Source organism: Calonectris borealis, chromosome 8 (assembly GCF_964195595.1).
Source record: "Calonectris borealis chromosome 8, bCalBor7.hap1.2, whole genome shotgun sequence".
Lineage (NCBI taxonomy): Eukaryota > Metazoa > Chordata > Aves > Procellariiformes > Procellariidae > Calonectris > Calonectris borealis.
This window is the reverse complement of record NC_134319.1, coordinates 7,054,959-7,074,466: the sequence shown is the minus strand read 5'-3', so window position 1 is coordinate 7,074,466 and position 19,508 is coordinate 7,054,959. Positions and strand designations below refer to the sequence as shown.

Genomic DNA, 19,508 nt, shown 5'->3' with positions numbered 1-19,508 from the left:
AGGAAGTGAAATTATAGATTATATTTGCAAATGTTTAGATCAGGACATAGTCTTTTATCTGCAATGAGGCTCAGCAGAATGAAGTGTTCCCAAACCTCACCACTAAACCCGTGGTGTACAGGGACTAGCCAGACAGAGATGAAGAGATGAGATCGTAACTCAGATCTCAGGTTCCAGTCATACAGACATTCAGTTGTTTTGTGCAAACATATTATAGAACTGAATTTAAATTTTGCGTGCCCAAACTGAATTTAGATTTTGCATGCCCAAATTACTTTTCATCTGACTCATCTTCATGAACTAGCTTACTCTGGGTCTCAAAAAGCAAATGGGCTGGTGTGAAGAAGGGGATGGGAACCTATGGTGAGGGACACCCTTTCCAGAGACAGCTGTAAGGTTGGTTTGGATGTAACACTGCACCATATGTCTCACTATGCCTTTACTTGTCTAAAACCGACGCCTTAGAAACAGCTCAGCACGCCAGAAACTGTTTCCAAACACTGTCACTATGAAGATAATCATTAAGATTACACGGCAAAGTCACTGGGGAGATACAGATGCCATGAAGCGGGCATCTTCCCATTGGAGATGAAGATGGTGGTTTGTGGAAAGCTACAAAAGAGAGTGCGCTCAGCTGCTGCTCCATGACTAATATAATTTGGCCCATTCTCATTAAGACATTGATACAATAGAAAAACATGCAGGTTTCAGATGGCCTGGCTAAGTGCAACTTGGAAGGGAAAAAAGAGATCTTTATAAGTTTTTCATCCCAGTTCCTTCTGATTTGAGGTCCCAGTAACTCTAATTAAAGTATTCGGTGTGCTGATGCCCTGTCAGGGTCAGGAATTTGGGTTTTTGAAAGACAAACTGTGTAACATTTTTAATTTTTATAAGTCAAACTCCAAAGAGAACTCTTTGTGTTTTAGATACAGACCGGGCCTAGACGCACCTGCCTGATACAGTATGAGATCACCGGCTTGAGAAACTACCAAATAAAGGCAAAACTTGGTCTTTCTGCATGAACAAAATAAATCTGAGGCACATACTATGTTCAGTCAGGAAACTAATCCCACTAGCACCTGAAATGTTGAGACAAAGAAGGATATTCAGGCAAGGCTATAAAAATGCCATCAGTGCTCTAATGCTGGTCTGAAAGAACAACCCTTCCTTCTGCCAAACAAAGTAAAACAAACAGGAAAAAGCCACAAAGCAGAACAAATAATGTGATAAAAATAAGGAATAAAAAGATCACAGCAGTGGTCTTTCTAATTGCGTCATTCATCTGAGAGTTGCTATGACCAGTTGTAACAGCACTTTTAAGAATTATTTCCTGAAAAATGTGGATTTCAACTCTTATATTTAAGGTTTTGCCTATTACAACTGTCTGCCCTTATTTAAATTAACATTACATTTTAATACTCTCTTGGCCTTAATAATAGATTTCATGATAAGCTCCCGAGGCTACATGTGATTCTGCAGCGGTGAAAAAAAAAAAACTACCCCAGTGTTGTTAGTACTTCTGATACACTTGGTGGCCATTCATTTAAATTTTACTAGAAACAGACAGTATAAACATCTGATAACTTGAAAATCATCTTCTGAAATTTTCTTGATTCTTTTTCTTAATTTAAACAAAATGTTCATCCTTAGGTTCAGAACCTCAGGCCACAGTTTCTCATGCAGTTAGGTACAAAATGTTACCTTCAGAAAGCAGAAAGAATGAATGTAGTTACCGGATTAAGTCAAGCAGTGCATCTGCAGAGCTCATGATGGGCTTTCCGCCCTCTTCAGTGCTCTCCTTCTGTGCCGCTCCACCAGGATGGATAATGGAGACCATAATTATTCCCACTATCACAGCCACAAATGTTGTCCACAGGTAGTAAGTGACGGTTATGATACCTAATCGACTGGAAGTCTTGGCATCCAGGGCTGCTAGCCCAGACATTAAGCTGTGGAAAGAAAACACACCACATATGGTATCTTTTGCATAACATTAATGCAACTGAAAACCTAATTTCCTAATTGCAGTTTACCAGCTTCTCTCAGGATTGCCTGCATATCAGTGTTTTTAGAAGCTTGCCAGTAACATTAAAGCTGTAGCCTCTGTGTCTAAAGGAATTTTTCCCAATTGCCATGTGAGATCCTGGTTACTTGAAGGAACTTGCAAGCTCAGGCTGCACACATGGGGTCTGAATCCCATCGACTCTTCCCTGAAGCTTGAGGGATAGTTTTCCATAACCTACACATGTGACGGCTCAGTTCACAGGAGCAATGGCAATAATCAGTCATACAAACTTAGGTATGAAACTCTACACATAATTTTACAGAATCATAGAATAATTCAGGTCGGAAGGGACCTCTGAAGGAAATCTGGTCAAGCCCCTTACCCCTTGCTGTGTAAGCCAGACCATGACTTCAAAATGAAAAACACTAAAGGGCAATTTTGTTATGTAGTCCATTTTTACCTAAAAGAATAATTTTTTTTCTTTCTAAACCAATACAAAACACAATATATTTTTGCTTTACCAGGGGGCACATTGGGGAGTGAACTGTGATTCAGTGTGCCTCCAGCTGAAGTGGAGACAATGTATGGCGTGCAGAGGAAACTCTTTCATGGGCAGGTGTGGCTGCACAGTGGAGCTGGAGAGCAAAGAAAACACTATGGTCGCTTCACCCTTTTCTTTCTCCTTTAGCTCCCTGCCCACCACTGCCACAGGATGTCCAGCAGTCATCCTCCTGCTTGTGTAGCTTGCCTCTGGCAAGTGCTATACAACTCTCTGCCAAGTGCTTTAGCTCCCACTGACCCTCTTTTATAGGCAAATTAGACACGGCACTGTTTCGTCCCTGAACTTGCTCCAGGCTGCTCTGACATAGACTCTGACGCTGTTTCCAAGTGACCCAAGGCTGAGATTTGAGTTTCCAGTGACACCAGTGTTGCTTGGGGCTTCTGGCTTGTATCAGAAATAGTGTGGCCAGCAGGGCTAGGGAAGTGATTGTCCCCCTGTTTGTCATTGGTGAGGCCACACCTCAAATCCTGTGTTCAATTTTGGGCCCCTCACTACCAGAAAGACATTGAAGTGCTGGAGCGTGTCCAAAGAAGGGCAACGAAGCTAGTTTGGAACAGGCTGACCAGGGAAGTGGTGGAGTCACCATCCCTGGAGGTATTTAAAAGACGTGTAGATGGGGCACTTAGGGACGTAGTTTAGTGGTGGACTTGGCAGTGTTAGGTTAACGGTTGGCCTTGGTGATCTTAAAGGTCCTTTGCAACCTAAATGATTCTATGATTCTAGGAATAATCCTCTGTAAACTCTTCAAAGCATACATCTCAGGAAAACTGCAGGTGAAATAAAATACCACATTTACTATTTGGTGTGCCCCACTGCCTAGCTTTCTCATCAAAACAGAACCGTTTATTGGGCCTTTTCTCATAAATATTAATTTACTAAGCTGCACCTCCTTGAATGAGATCTCCTTGACCTCACTTTGCTGGGTGAGGTTGTCTAGAGCCAATGCTAAAGTGCAGCTTAACCTTTATAGTAGATTTAATGAAATCAAACGGGTGGGATTTAGTGCCCAAGTTCCCACTATCCACCAGATTAATTAAGAAAATGTATTGCTTTTCTGCATTGCCAATCTCTCATCTAGCATGGATTTTGTTAACACTATAGGAGCAGGGGGAAACATTGGTTGCACTGTAATATGGATCATTTAGAAAATGAGCATCTCAGTAACTCTCTTGTAACCATTGTTCTTCCCTCTCTTTTATAATTGTATTTGATAAAAATTCCACCTTTCTGCATGTCTGCAAAGCACTGTGTACAAACACAGCACTACATAATAAAAAAACAATAGCAGCAATGATACTTAGTTCCTTGGCATTTCCCTTGGATGGGTCCATACGGAAGAGTAAATACTCTAAAACATTTTTTTGATAAAACAGTTGAGTTAAATATATTTAGCTCAAATTAATGTGTTATTTTTCTGTAAAACAATCTCTGTGTTGTTACTAGATTTCTAGGACTGAACTCTTCTTGCAGGCTGAAGTTTCACAGGCCATTGAGCCAGTTCAACAGCTTTGATGCCCAAAGGAGACACCTATATTATACTAGACTTCAGCACTGTTCCACCCCCCACCCTAACCTTCCCAGAAAAAAAAAAGAAAAAATTAATATCATCAGGTTGATTTTTAACTAGTTGGATGTTTTTCATGGTAATAATTTTCAGTGTTCTTTATAGATATATTATGCAGGGAAACAGACACCAGTGGTATGAAGGCCTGACCCTTGACCAGCAGATATGTAACTTGTAGGTAGGACACCGTGCAGAGTGATTACTTGGAGAGGGCACTACGGAGGAGACACAGTACACTTCTCTTCCTGGTACTGCCCTGAAGCCACTGTCAATGTGGCAAAGCCACACCGTTTCTGTTGTCCTTGATGCCACTGTGTTGTGTTTGTTCTACGGAACAACAGGGACATGAAACCTGCACATAGCCCTTGAACTGTCTTGATTATTCACCTGGGAGGTATGTCCAGAAGTACTTAGGAACAACAATCCTAATTAAAAATGTCCAGTGGTTCACGTGCCTTTGAGGGTGCTACCTCAGCCTCAAGACGTTGGGCCGTTAGGATGTGGGGAGATGTTTTGCAGCTAGAATCTCATCATACATTGGCTCTTAGGTGACAAATCCTGAGGGGGCTAATAATGAGATTGCTCTGTCTTGGGGATATTCATTAACAAGATCATCATCTGTAATGAGATTATCCAGTCACCAGATAAAGTCATGCTCAGTTCATGCTGTGATGAGAAAGTCCTCAAAAGTAATTAACTGTGGAGGTGCAGCAGAGGTAACTGTGGTGTGACCGAATCATGAACAAAGGTCTGGGTTCAGACAAAGCCCTGTGCTTTTCATGCCCTGCAATGCTCAGTTTTAAGAAGGGACCAGTGGAAGCAGTTCTCCAAAGGCTGTGGAGTAACAGTGGTCATGTCATTTTAAGCAATTGCTCAGAATCTGTTTCAGAAAGAAATGCCTGTAACTAGTATGAGACAGTTATCACTCATTAACTATTTTTCATTTGGCTTCATACGTTTGATGTCAGAGGGAACAGGACAGAAGACATAAAGATTAAGAGACATTGATTATCACAGTTATTGTATGAAGTAGTAATACACAGTTACATCACAGGAGTTCCTCACCATTGATCTCTGGAGCTCTTAACATTCACATAATGTAGCCAAAGAATGACAAGAAAAAGTACTTTTCTTATTTCCTAGGGAATAAGGAAGTCAGAAGGAATATGCTTCCAGATGGTTTAACTTAAGATCACTGTATCATGTTCAGGTTTTCCCTTTGAATCTAATTTTCATCAGACACTCTTGGCTACATAAAAATTTCCCCAACAGTTTCCCAAGCTTCTTCTAAGACTGAACAAAGATGTTCCCGTGCCATCCACTACTAGACTCTCATGAAACACAACGGAATGAAAAACCATGTACCTTTAATTCTTGTCAAGCCTCAGAATCTGGTTAGGCTTGGAATAACAGGACAGATATTTGATTCATAGATTAAAATCATTTGACTTACTATGTAGCTGAGTAGCTTCCACATGTATGTTTCATGCGTAGCTTCCGTAACATGTTTTAATGATTGCCAAATGGACAAAGCAGGATTAAGACAATGAAAAACAATCTGCAGCTTTTCTGAATGATTACAGTACATGTCACTCATTTAATCAGTCTGGCAAAAAATTTCCACAACAAACAGTATAATTTCCTGTTCAGGGACCATTTCTTAGTTTGTATAGAAAAAAAAATGATGTCAAGCCTAAGGCTTCCAAAATACATTAATGAGTTTTGGATGAGATATTAAATCTTGTAATGCAGGATTTAAGTGAAATCTCTGTTTACTATGATTTAAGAGGTTTCTTGCACCTTGCTTTGAAACATCTGGTGCTGGATATAATAACAGACACCATAATAAACTAAGTAGCCCCATGACCTCTTTATCTCCTGCATAGATTGTTCCAATTACATGTAAAAATGATCTTCCTGTGGCTTTTCTTTCTGCTGTCTACAATAGTCTGCTTCATTTTTTTTATTCTATCTATCTTGTTTATCCAACAAACCTTGGATGAAATTGTGTATTATCAGAAACTACACGATTTGAAGAATAGCCTACAAAATTGTTGTATCTGCTGTATATCTGTGCGAATATCTGTCCTATGGTCCTTATATGTCTGTGGCTTTCAAGCCTCTTCAAAGTTGTGTTTTGATAATCTGAAGATCTCTACACAATGCAAATCTGATGCTCCACAATATTTTCAGGTTTACAATCTTTCCTAGGTTTATACTTTTATTCTTAATAAGTAAAATATATTTGGCTTTTTTATTGGGACTTAGGTAATTCTAAATCTACTCTGATTTGTTTTCTGGGAAATAAGTTGTTCAGATGCAGCCAAATCTGTCTTGTCGCTTCTCTGAACTATCTAGCTACATTTTTATTGGAGAAAGAAAGTCAGAAAGCCAGTAAACCAAATAGCAGCATTTTGATCAAAAGCTGGATATGGCCGATAATTTAAAAAAGTTTATTTACTTGCAGCATTTTAGTGGGACAGATTTTTAAGACAATTATTTCACTAAGACTTCAATTGTTTCATTGCTGATTGTTAGTAAAAAAACCTCTAGCTAAATTATTTTATCTAGGATGGCTTGATTAAAGTTTGTTTACTTTTTTTGGACAGTCTCCATGTGATTTATGAAAGGTTACAATAAATCATTTCTTTATGGGGTCCTTGTTGAAGGAGGAAGGTGAAGAGCAAAGCCAGGATCAGTGGAAGATCTAATGAAATCTAGATTAAGCTTTTAAGGGGAAACCAGAAGGGAAGAGGAAGACCTTAACAACTCCAGGAATTATTATTATGTGTGACTCATTAAAAATGTGAAGTCAGTTACTAGGTTGTTTAAAATATTGATAATAGTACAAACCAATGAAACTATTTAGTAAGTTTCATGTCTGCTTTGAGAGAAATCTGTGTAAAACTCCCAAAACTACTATAGAAATTTTGACATAATAAGGAAGGGAATTCCTTCAGTATCTTGGAAATCTAATTAGTTGCATGCAAACGAGTAGCTAACCCCTTATGAGCACCTCTAGGCTTGTTCTGGTTGTCACTGAGAAGCATCAGAGTACTTATGAAGTATTTAATTTACAGATAAAAATAGAATTTTCTATCATCTTCTCTGCAATTCTGTAGTTTTTTCTGTTGCTGTCTGATAAAAAGCACATTTTTGGACCTGTCTCAAGATCAAAACCTGTATCCCCAGAAAGGGAAAATACAAAAACCTGCTCTTGAGACCCCATTCTGCATGTTTATTTTGTCTTCCTCTCCACCAGAAGCCATCTGGATGTTGCTTTGAAATAGATGGATTATGGATAAAGTTATCAGAAGGGATTAGTGTGATTAGAAAGACATTAATCCTGTCAAGAAGTAATGGTCGAGTATTAACCACCAACAGTTGTTCCTAGAATCATGTTTGTTTTCATTCATCGCGTACCCTCCCTTGCATTCTCATTTTGTAATTGCATGCCATAGAAAAGACCTTCCTAAGCAAGTTCTCCCAGTGAGGCTGGGAAGCTCCTCTAACAGCTACATTAGAGATGATTATATTACAGTTCAGCATCATGAAAGTGAAGTGCTGGCTTCACTAATACTGCTTGATCATGCAGGCAGGCTGTCGCTTACCTTTTTGTCAAGGTCAGTACCTTCAAGTTTCAACATGGTAATAATCTGCATTTCCATAGCACAAGCCATTTAATCACCTTAAAATGCTTTACTAATATAACCTACTATCATACAGGAAGGCAGTATCTCCATTTTATAGACAAGGAAACAGAGAAATTAAGGCACTTTATTTAAAGACAAACAATTTGCAGTGAAGAAAGATATGCCTGAAGTGATCTCTGTATTGCAGTGGACCATCAGACTTTTCCTCTGTGCCAGTTATCTGTGCTTTCATGACAGGCTGCTTCACTTCCATGGAGGTACCATTTATGGAGGAACAGTTTGCAACGAAGAAAATAAGACTCTTTACAGTAATGAGGGAAAGAGATATGAAACTTCTCTGGCTCTTCCTGTAGTTTGATGCTGGATTTTGCTCTTAGTCTCTAGTGTAGTCACAATTATTTCAACAGTGAGAAAGAGGGATCAGAATGACTTTTCTTTCCAGGATATTCTTTTGCTTTCTTCTAACATGACAGAATACCTACAGAGCAACACACTGCCATGGCTGCAATAGAGAAGCCTGCTGCTCTCATCACATGCTGGAGTGACAGTGGTACTGGTGGGAGGACCGTAGCCCGTCTCTGTCTCTGCTTCTGCTTCACCCTACATGGTCTGCCCTTACTTACAGTGATATGTTATAATTTAGTTTTTTCATCTCCAGATGTTGTATCACACTGCACAGGAAAAAATGCCTCCTGCCCAGACACACGCAAACAGCTAGTTAGCACATCTGTTGGTCTGTACCTGTATACGTATTACAGACAATCAAGTGGCATCTTGGTTGGAAGGTGGTGCCACCCTACACCTCCAGTCCCATCCACGCACTTCTGAGTGATGCCAGGACCTCTCATGTGGCATAACACCATTGGTCTAAGTACACAGGAAGATAAAATCCTGCAATAATCCATGTTCACACCCCGAACTAAGCTGGATCAGGTACATGTTGTGCACTCGTAGAAGGACAGCCCATTGGTACAGATGAACACTCTTTCTGTGTATGTTTGTGTACAGTCCAGACAGGCAACAAAAAGACATTCTCTCTGTGAATTTTACTCAGACTCAATAGTTTTGCAGACTACCGGTATACTAACAGGCTTCTGCTGATCTGAACACAACTAAGGAACTATCATGATCACTTGTAGTCAGTGGAATGATCCCCAATGTCATGTGTTATTAAAAGTTGCATAGTATTACAGCATGATTTTCAAGGAGATGAGAAGTCTAGAATCCTCCTGAAGGTCCAGGGGGCTACTAAGGTTCGTCTCCTTTGAAAACCAAGTAATAGGAAACAGCATTTTTAAAGTTTAGATATCTTGATATAAATGAAAACCGTGTCTATGCTCAAAACCAACAAATATAAAAAGTGGAAATGTTTTACAAATAGGACCGTTGCAGCAGTTTCTGTATCGTTAGATTATCAGCCATAAATAGCACTTGAAATGTGAATTAACTTTTCAGAGAGCCTCAGTATATAGCTATTTTACTAAACACAGTGGGAGCTCAAAGGTGTCAGGCATGATGGAAAGTCTGGCTCTTGACCTTCAAACAACAGCAAATGAACAATACCTTAGAAGATCTCGCTGTCTGCAATACACTATTTGCAGTGATTGTGTTTAATTTTACAGATAGCCTGCTGGAAAGGAAACTGAAATCTACAAAAGAAATCAAATGTACATTTCTAGTACATCATAACATGCAGCTTTTTTGAGATTCTGCTTTTTAAATAATGCTTTATAAAATAGAAGGAGTTTTATTTTTTGACCAAAATGTTGAGATCTCCTTTTCCTTATTATCTAACACTTGTAACTGTTAATGATAAACTGACATATATAGCAAAAAACCTGCCAGGAATTCACATCATGCATTGTATTTTCTTAGTGTACAATAGGAAATCTCTTTTTATGGACTAATGTAAACAAGGCAGGACTTTGTACAGCACACAGTGAAGATCAATGTCCAGTGGCTGTACCGTCACTGCTTCCTCCCAAATAGCCCAATATGCAAGGCTACTGCGATACATCTGGGAATGCTGGAAGGGGTAAACAGCAACCTTTGATCACTGACTGGTAAAGGAGATCTGAGACATTGTAGTATAGCTCACGCAGAATTCAGGCTGGCTTGTTGACTGTAGCTGTTCTGATAAAAAAAAAGGTATTTCCTATATTCAAAAGTCAGGATGCAAACGAAAACAAATTATCTATTAAGTATGGATGTGCAGCTTCACATCTGTGGAAAGAGCCAAGAATCTTAATAATACTTGATTTTCTGTTCTGTCAGTTCTTTCAAGTGTTTTTAGATTAAGAAAATGGCAAAAGGATTTGAAACACAAATTTGTATTATAAACAAATGTCGGATTTATTCAACTGTTTATAGTTCATACATATTTCCATCTAAGGAAACAGCCCCTCAAGCTTCACTTCATTGCTGTTTCTTTTGCAAGACACTTTAGAGCTCTTAGATGACTACAGAAAAATTCTGTCAGGTCACAAACTGCTCCTACCCCATTTGTAATCACTTCAGTGCTTTCCACACCCATTCACTTTGTGACCATAGATGCCTATTGCACGTCACTAGATCCCTACTGACGCTGCCTAAATAATTCGTACTGAGTTGGTCCAATTTTGTCGTTATGACATGCGTAACTGTGCAACATATCCTTTTTCACTGAAACAGTTTGGACCTCTAGGTTGCACAAGCAAAAGAAAACACTAGAAGACAGTATGAGATCTGTCCATTAAACTCTGTCTTCCTAAACACAGCTAAGAACATTGCTAATGTTACAGATTATAATGTAGTGAAACTTCTGAAGATATCTGAGGCACGGAGGAGGGATTCTTAATAAAGTTTACTAAGAAGGTAGAATGGAATTTTCCTCTACAAGCTCAGGCAATCTCAAAGCATCCTTTGGAGACCTTTTGGGGTAATCTGACATCAGTTCTGCAATATAATAGCGATATGGATAATTTAAAGTAGTATAATGGTCGAGTGAGATTGCTCTCTGGACCAGTTCTTCTTACTCTTGGGTAATCCTTCCCTTTCAGTTTCATCCAAGTACAGTTTTGCTTTTCACTCTGAAAGTAAATATATTTATCCCCTCTAGTCGTCTCCTTAAAACTCACATCTCTAGACTGACTTTCTCCACAATAAAGACTGTAGATCGCATATCCTAGGAAAGGGCTAACAGCTTGTTCTCACTGGGGTGAAATATATTTTTATTATTATTTACATTACAGTGATACACATGACAGGTAGTTCAGAATGGGACATTATACACGCTTTACATTATAATTCCGGTACCCCACAGATTTTCCCATACTAACCCAGCAGAAGGTTTACCCTCCTCTGTTGGGCAAGACGTGTTCCCCAGTGCAATATTTTTCTATTGGAAAAGTAACACAGGTGAAATTGAGGGAAAAGTCCAGAGTCTAATAATGCGAAGAAAAAGCCCTGTGTTTCTAAGAGCAATTTAATTCAATGGGAAAATACAGCTGCTTTGGCACATTATAAAACATTGCTCTGAGCAGGCTTCTCAGAGAGCCATAGGCAGCATTTTGCAGCTGCTCCTCAACACCTCACGAGATAATACAGTACATAAATTTGATTGCACTTGATTATGCCCCAGTTTGGCAGCTGCACAAGCATAAGAACAGAGCAACTGGTATTTAGGAAAAAATGACCAGAGGGAATAGCAGAAAAGACCAAGCCAAAACTGACCAGAAGCTTATGTTATCTATCCTTTCCCATTCAGTCTTCAGTTAAATTACGTGAATTTGTCAAGACAGCATAGAAAGTATCTCTCAGTACCAGGAATGGATTAGAAGAAATAGTACTGCACACATTGTCATTCACGTAAACCAGTATTATTGAGTGAATTAATTTTGGATGTCCTCTTGGTTTAAATTTAGTGATAAATAAGAAAAAAAATAGATTTCATAGCCTTTTAGAGAACTACATTTTCCTTCTGAATAGACATTATATTGACGATATCAAACACTGATTTATAATCATGGTAGAAGGTTTAGATTGCAAATTTCAGTACTGGCCTCTGAATGTTTGTGTTTCAACCCTAACAAATTGTAAGCTTGAGTAGTAAAACAGACAAATAATCTCCAGTCTGTGGTCTATTACCAGTTTCATCTACAGCTGACAGCAAGCAAAACAGTGCACGACACAATTTACCCAAGCTAATGGTCTGTCTCACAGCATGTTTTTAACCAAAACCTAAACTCCCAAAGAATATACTGTTGCTTGAAGTTACTTAGGGTATGTCTGCACAGACAACTGCAGACAGACACGAACTCGCTCTGCCTTCGCTCTGAACTGCCAAGGCTGGTCTGGAAGCCACATTAGTCCTTCACATACAAGCTTGGGCGCAACTCCTCAGATGTAACTAATGAGTCCTGAGAGGCAAAATTTGGTATGGCACAGTACAGCTGAACAATGACAGAATTCCATTAAATGGGCAATATTTTTCATTAGTGGGATGTTAAAATGCCAGTGCATTCCCCGAAACAGAACTGTGAAAAAAAAAGATATAGGTACTATATGGTACCTATAATGAAGTAGGTTCTAATTAAATACTAGGCTTTAACAGCATGAATAAGAATGACCCACTCAGGAATCTGAGCAGAAGGATAAGGAATTACCAGAACTGATGGCATTATGGACAGGAATCCCCTTAAAGACGGACAGTTCTATATTTAGTAGCAAAACCCCAATAGTAACAAATATTTACTACTACCTCCAAATCAGCCTTCAAATAAATATAAAATTTTATTAGCATACACTTGCTTGTATCAGGCACAACATACTTAGCGGAACGAACTTTATAATTTTAAAAAATACAGGTCAAATCAGTTATTCAGATTTGACTATAAAGGGAACAATCTTTCTTTAACAGATTCTGCATGTGGAAAAGGATCAAATGTCTGCTAAACATTTTTTCTTAATTGTCTAGAAAACAGTTAGTGGTAAATACATTAAAAAATGTAATAATTATCCTAAGCTTAAACAAAACAAACAGCTTTTTCTAAAAGGAATATTCACTGGGGTTACAAGCCCGTTAGACAGCTGAACAATTCAATTCTGCCCTGACAACTCTTTCCCACAAGTAGTCTCAGTGCTTACTGCTAATCACAGTCTTAGAAAACTGGGCCCTATATCTATTACCAGATAAAAGCTTAATCATATAAACAAGGAGGGTGTTGAAATAAAGGATGCAATATTCTATTACATATATAGGTAGACATATAAGGCAAAGAGAACTCAATAAGTTCAGCTGGTGTAAACCTGTGGAACTCTGGCTTTAGCCTGCTTCTCTGGAGAAGCAAGGCTTATGCAGTCAAACTCTGTGCATGTGAGAGCCCTTACTAATAACATTTTAATTCATTTTTATCTCAAATAACGCAGAGGGGATGGAAGGTTCCGAAAAAGAGAATTAGGTTCCTGTAAGGTCAGTGAAACTATCTGGCTGAATACAGGAAAGAAAGAATCTGTGCGCTTCTAGTATTATCTTGAAATAAGAACCAGGGGCTGCAAGCCCTGCCCCTTCTCCGGCCTGCCTTGCAGATCTGCAGCACACGCATTCTGCAATTAGTCTTTGAAGACGCAGGTGCGCGTGGCACGTGCCTGCCCAGAGCTCTGCAGCGCGCTGGGAGCCAGGCCTCCTCTCCCCTGCGGGCTCACTGGCACCTCTGCGTTTTGAACAGAGAGTTGAATTTCCTTTCTGGGGTAAATGCCACAGTGTCAGCTCTCTGCCTACTGGAAGGAATCCATGTCAAAAAGCAGCATTATAAATCCCTCAGCAGTGGTTAAATTTTTCAGTCAGAGTTTGCAGCTTTGTCAAAACGTCAGTCACAAGAAGATACAAAGTTGTAACAGATCAGGTTTCAGTAACGGCCGCCCCAAAAAACTTCAGTCAATGCAATCACGCTTACTGAAAATCACGTTTCTGTCCCACTGGAAGTCCATCAGTACAAAACTGGTAACCTGAGATGAAGACGATGGGGTAGGGAATGGGCACAAGGACAAAGACACTCCAAAGGGAGGTGACAGCGCTTGAGTTATGGCACAGTACCCGCCAGCATGGCTGGCCTGCGCTCCAGCAGCGCCATGCCTGGCACTCCTGGCACAGGCAGGATTTGGTCAGAGGGTTTGTATTATCTTTAGCAAATGTGAGAAGATATTAATGGGAAAGTTGAGTGTTTGTTCCTCTCCCAGCTTTTTGCTTTGTGCACAGCACAAAGACATTGACATCAGATTTGATTATTTCAAGCATTTAAGAAGTTGAGAAACTAAAGTGATGCACAGGTATCTCTGCCCATTGACTTGGGGGGGGGGGCGGGAAGAGTTTATAATTAACCATACTGAAAAAGAGTAGATATTTTAAAATTTTCTGGGTAGGTAGCACTGTTAGAAAACGCCTCGGGTGAACGGCCTCCCAGACGCAGAGGTCCTCCCTGCACTGGAGCGACTGAACACCCCTAACAACTCGTGGTTCCTCAGTCTTCTAGACAGAGCCATCTCCTGGCTAGAGGGGGTAATACAGACTGAGCCTCCACACGCCGGGAAATGCATTAGATGGAAGGAAAGATGGTTTAACAAACTTGAGCACCTTGGGCCAGCTGATCAGCAGATGTCTGTCTGAAGATCTGGACTCAGGTTTTTTTAAACATATTCGAGGACTCAGCGTAGGATGCACTAAGATTCACGTCTGTCACTGCCACGTATGTGTGCCTGTTTGAAAATCTGAGATATGTGCTGAAACCTTTGGCATATAACGGAGAAAATACATTATTTGCATTGCAGTTGTCATATGAGGATCAAGGCCTCTGTCCCAAAGAGAATCAGGGAACTTCAGATCTCCTGCCGTCGATCTTTCAGGCTTGTTGAGATCCCCTTGTCCTTTACCAAGCGGTAAAAGCTCAGGCAGAGTGTAAGTGTGTAACTATGAATTCAGATTTGGCTCCTATTCTCTCTGAGCTCTCTTAATAATCCCATTCCCAGGTTTAAAAGTAGTATCCTATGTTTATACATATAATAAGTACTATACATCTGGTAACTGCAGGGTCTAAATCTGATCTTGTAACACTCCCCTAAATGATAACTATTTGTTATCATTTCTTTCTCTATGTTGCTAATAGAAGCAGCATCCTTTGTTATGTGGGTACCTGTTCTCATCACTGAGAAGACCAAACTCTATACATGAGACACTTAGTGGATACTAATAGGTATGAACAGGGCTAAACCTCAGGCAGAGGATGGGGGAAATCAATATATACTTCTTTTAGAGTCATTGTATGATACTATGAAGCTTGTTTATGTAACCAGATAACTGAAATATTATCAACCCACATCCTTAATGAAGGTCCACGTCACAACAAAAACAAAAGTTCGTGAACGGCTCAAACTGGAAGGCTAGTTTTAGTGGTGGTTGCTTTTTCAACATTTTTTTGTCTCTGGGAAAACAAAAAGTAAGATCACAGGTGATAGGAGATACCAGAAACAGGTACAGGAGCTCTGGGATACAGCACTTCCAGGTGCTGGGACAGAGTTGGGTAAAACAAGGAACAGTACATTGAAGAAACAGTCTCCTGTTGTTTGACTGATTTCTTCTGCATTCAAGGAACTTTTCTAATAAACACCATTCAGAAATACCTGACTATATAATCAGTTTCTCCTTCTACTGGATACAATCTGCAAAGTTCCTGTTTTAACTCTCTATCGGGTCAAAAGAGGGATAGTACAAATCTTCAGCCACTTCTGTTTAAGGTTGGATTTGTGCTAGTGACCTATAAGTGCAAGATTTTCTAGTCTATTATCAATCTTCTGAGCCACACACCTGCCGCCTTTTACTTCTGCTACAACCCTTCAAGATAAACTCAGGATTTGGGGACAGGGTATTTTGCACTGAATGCTTCTTTTAACCCTCCTTTCTCACCTTTCCTTTTCTTCACAAGTAATTTTTTTACTTGTTAGTTCAAGGAAAAACTTGCATTCATTTCAACTAGGAGAGTAAGATTTCGAGCTTTTTTTATGGTGCTGTACCCCTGGCTTTTGTAAACAATAATACAGAGTAATTTAAAAGGTAATTTAAATGTCATTGCTCCTGCAGGACAGGCTGAGAATATTCCAAATCCACAAAGAAATTTAGTTTAAATGTGCATGCAGATTGGTAAAAATACAGAGCATTGGTTTACTGATTTTGTGAAATATATGTGTGGGAAATACTGTGCTTGTAAAAAAAAAAGGACTGTACAAGAATGTAATTACATCTGCAGTATTTTTTGCTTGCAGAAACCTGAAATTTCAGTATGGAATAACAAGTAATGGTTAGTTTGTTATACAGGGAGATAAACTAATACTGTCTTGCAAGGAGACTTAATCCCTTTGAAGATCTGTAAAGTTTCTTCTCTTTCTTCCTCAGATGATAGACTCCATCAGTTCTAACAGCGCAGCTCAGAGATTCGCTCCTGACACATCTGTAGGTAACCTCGAGCTATCACAGACTGTATCAGAGCAGCTCTTCCCTACTGTACTGCTGCTTCTCCTGACATCTCTAAAAAACACAAGAGGATCTAAAGAACTATACATTTTAGGGAAGGGCATGTGATTCTGCTCCAACCCTTTTCTGTCCTCCTTACTATGTCACTTCCTCATGTGAGATTCTTGTTTTCCTTGGAAAACTCTCCTTCCACCTCTGAAAAAAATCTCTTAACATGTTTTGTCTTGGTGTTCTCTAGCTACATGGCACAGAACCAGGTATGAGTCTATGGTCATACGGCCAGTTTCAGGCACGAAGCACCATGACTCAGCTTCATTCTGTGAAAAACCATGAGAAGGTAGATGTAAAGATACATCTTTAAAAACTTAAAAAACTTACATCTTTTAAAAACTTTTAAAAACTTAAAAAACTTACATCTTTTAAAACTTAAAAATAAAATTAGTGCTGGGCTGTGTTTATTTTCAGCAACTCTCAGTGATCTGAAGCCTAGAAACTTATCTTTTTCTGAAAATGGAAGATGAGTTTTTGGCATATGTATTTGGTTCTAGAAGCTGAGGCTTCAAGGAAAGGCACCAAAGAGTGCAAGATTTTTTTCTCAGATCCGGTTAGGTAAGGTTAGCTTTGTTACTCCCCATCTCTGCTTACCTCTTCTGTCAGCATTGGGCTGAGAGCTTTTGGCCATCCAACTGGTATTTGTGATTGTAGTCAGTTGGAAGACAAGACAAATTTAGAGGAGAGAAAAAGCTATCCTAAGTTATGCCTGCCCACTGCAAAGGCAGCTACCATGCACTGTCCATCAGTACCTGGATCTAGATCATGAATACTGCTACTGCTACTAATAAAGTGGCACCATTAAAGGTTCTGCCTTTAATGTACTAAGAAATCACTTTCACTTCCAGCTGACGCTGGAATATTATATTCCATATATATTATTAGTTCACTGGAGACACTTTTTTTTTCAATATTCATCATACTACAGCACATCTCTCAAAATACTGCAGAAGACTATAAATTAATTGTGCTTTTTCATCTTATTTGTATAGTGTATTGTTTCAGTTGTTTAGATTTAAGGTAAGCTTTTTGATAAGGTGGGTTATTTATTCCATATATTTAAATTCTAGTTAGCTTGAAGGAAAAAGTCCTCCCATTACAAAGAAAGAAGAAAACATCAATTAAAAAAAACCCATTAGTTTTTAAGCAAATAATACCTATATGAGGTATTGTGGAAATGATCCTATCCATTAAAAAACATGTTCATAGCTCCACTATAGATAGGAATGTACAGCAGTCAGTCATGCTTCTGGCACTTTGACATTAATTCAGTTAAAACTAAAATAGTGGTGATGACATGTCTCATATAGGAAACTTCAAAAGTTATTGGAACAATCATTGTCCTCACTTACCTTGAGACAACCAGTGGGAGAATCAACATTTTCAGCATCCTCATCAGTAACTCACCAGGAAACTGGAAATAACTAATTTCCTAGAAATACATGGAGAGATGCTTATTGTTTTGAGATAAAGACTATCTGTCTTCATGAGTCCTGCTAGAGCTGTGGATCAGACAACATTGGTAAAATCTGGAGCTTTGGTACACAAAGTGGCAAAGATAGTAGGCTTTAAAAGATCATTTTAAAATTAAGTAGATTACATATTGTGTTGTAATTCAACAAAAACACACTACATTGTTCGTTCCTTTACAAAGGAAGACAAAAATTAAATATGCCATCTCTTGGCATATGAGTTGCCCTGAATAATCTCGTCATTCTGCATTTTGTGTGTTTTGCTAGATGTGTATGAAGCTACTTCTTGGACACAAAAGATGTTCACTCAGCGGTTAGCAGTAGCAGAACATAGAATTGTTTTAGTTTAGTCGCATTTACTAAGTGCCATATTTTTTAATTGAGATTCATATTTTGTGCTCAAACAATGCATTCAGTGATGCATGTTGCCCTCTCTATTCTGTCTAATAAAGCAGAAAAAAATGAGTACCTGCAAAGAGCTTAGTTGAAGTAAGCTGAAGGAGAAATCCCCAAGTGACTTTATAACATGGTCTGCTAATGATGGGAAACCTCAAATTTATTAATAAAAAATAGCATTGGTGTAGTATAAACATCTCTACCTCTGTACATCTGATGATGAAAAATATTCCCAGTGTTTTCTTTAGACATACATGTTCCAAAGTAATATAAAATCCAATTAGTATCTTGCACTACCAGTTTTTAACAGGTCTATATTAGATGCTACATTTCATCTAGCTTAAACACCCACTATTATTATCGATACTTGCAACATTATAATGTGCTTATGCTAGACTTATTAGGTGTCTTAAAGACAACATATTGCTAACGTATTGTTTCAGAATGTGTGAAAAGACCCAAAAAACAGTGTAGTTTAACAAACAAATGAAATTAAACAAATTTAACACACACACACGTGCTTTTTATCTTCAAAAGTCCATCCTGAAGTTCCACAAGTTGCTATGTCTTTTGTTACATAAGTGCGATATTTTCTCTGTAGCGATACCCTGCCGTGCCACACATACCTGCTGGGAGAGCCGTCTTGTCCTCAGGAAGAATCCGAGAAGACAGCCAATGGTGACCGACAAGACCGAGAGAATGAGCAAACCATTTCTTTTACAAACATCCTTGATCCGAGCGAGGATTGCATCAAAAGCCACTGCCATGCTGTCCTCTGTGCTCTTTGGAGAAGAATCAGCATCCCATGGAGAGAGAATTCACTCGCTCCTCTTGTGCGGGTGGGCAGATCTAGCTCTGTATAGATCAGATCAAAGCACTTCCAGTTCTGCTTAGCTGACCTGCAAGGTCACCCCTCTGCCAATAGCCACCAAGCAAACAGCTGGCATTATTGTTCCAAATTAATACCAACAATCCTATTATCAACTACATCATTAAGAGCCTGGAAGAAGATTAGGGGGCTCTGGAAAATTAGAACAGAATGCAGTAGTATTTCTAAAACAAGACTGGTTCAAAAAAAAGTGACACTCCTGGGAGAAAGGCGGTGTTTGAGTGCATTCCTCGGTCTCCCCAGTTTGGGGTCTGGACATCCAAATCTAGAAAGGGAACAGTGCGAGTCATCCATTTAAATGGGTAAAAGTAATGTTACTGCAGTTTTTCTAAAGGGCAGAGCAGGTAACATTTTGAACTGGACTATCACAACAGGGCAAGCTAGGTGAACCTGAACTTCATTAATTAAAGCAGGCT

The 19,508-nt window shown here is 39.1% G+C and overlaps 1 protein-coding gene across 1 annotated transcript in view; it reads right to left on the bottom strand.

Annotated features, from left to right (window-relative positions):
- Positions 1 to 18,970, bottom strand: part of SLC1A7 (solute carrier family 1 member 7) — a 56,745-nt gene extending 37,775 nt beyond the window's left edge. Inside the window, exons 1-3 of the mRNA XM_075155746.1 lie at positions 18,830 to 18,970; positions 17,688 to 17,767; positions 1,734 to 1,949 (exon numbers count right to left, since the gene is read on the bottom strand). Coding sequence (XP_075011847.1) covers positions 1,734 to 1,949; positions 17,688 to 17,767; positions 18,830 to 18,970 — 437 coding nt within the window. The remainder of the gene's footprint in view (positions 1 to 1,733; positions 1,950 to 17,687; positions 17,768 to 18,829) is intronic.
- Positions 18,971 to 19,508: the final 538 nt, after the last annotated feature.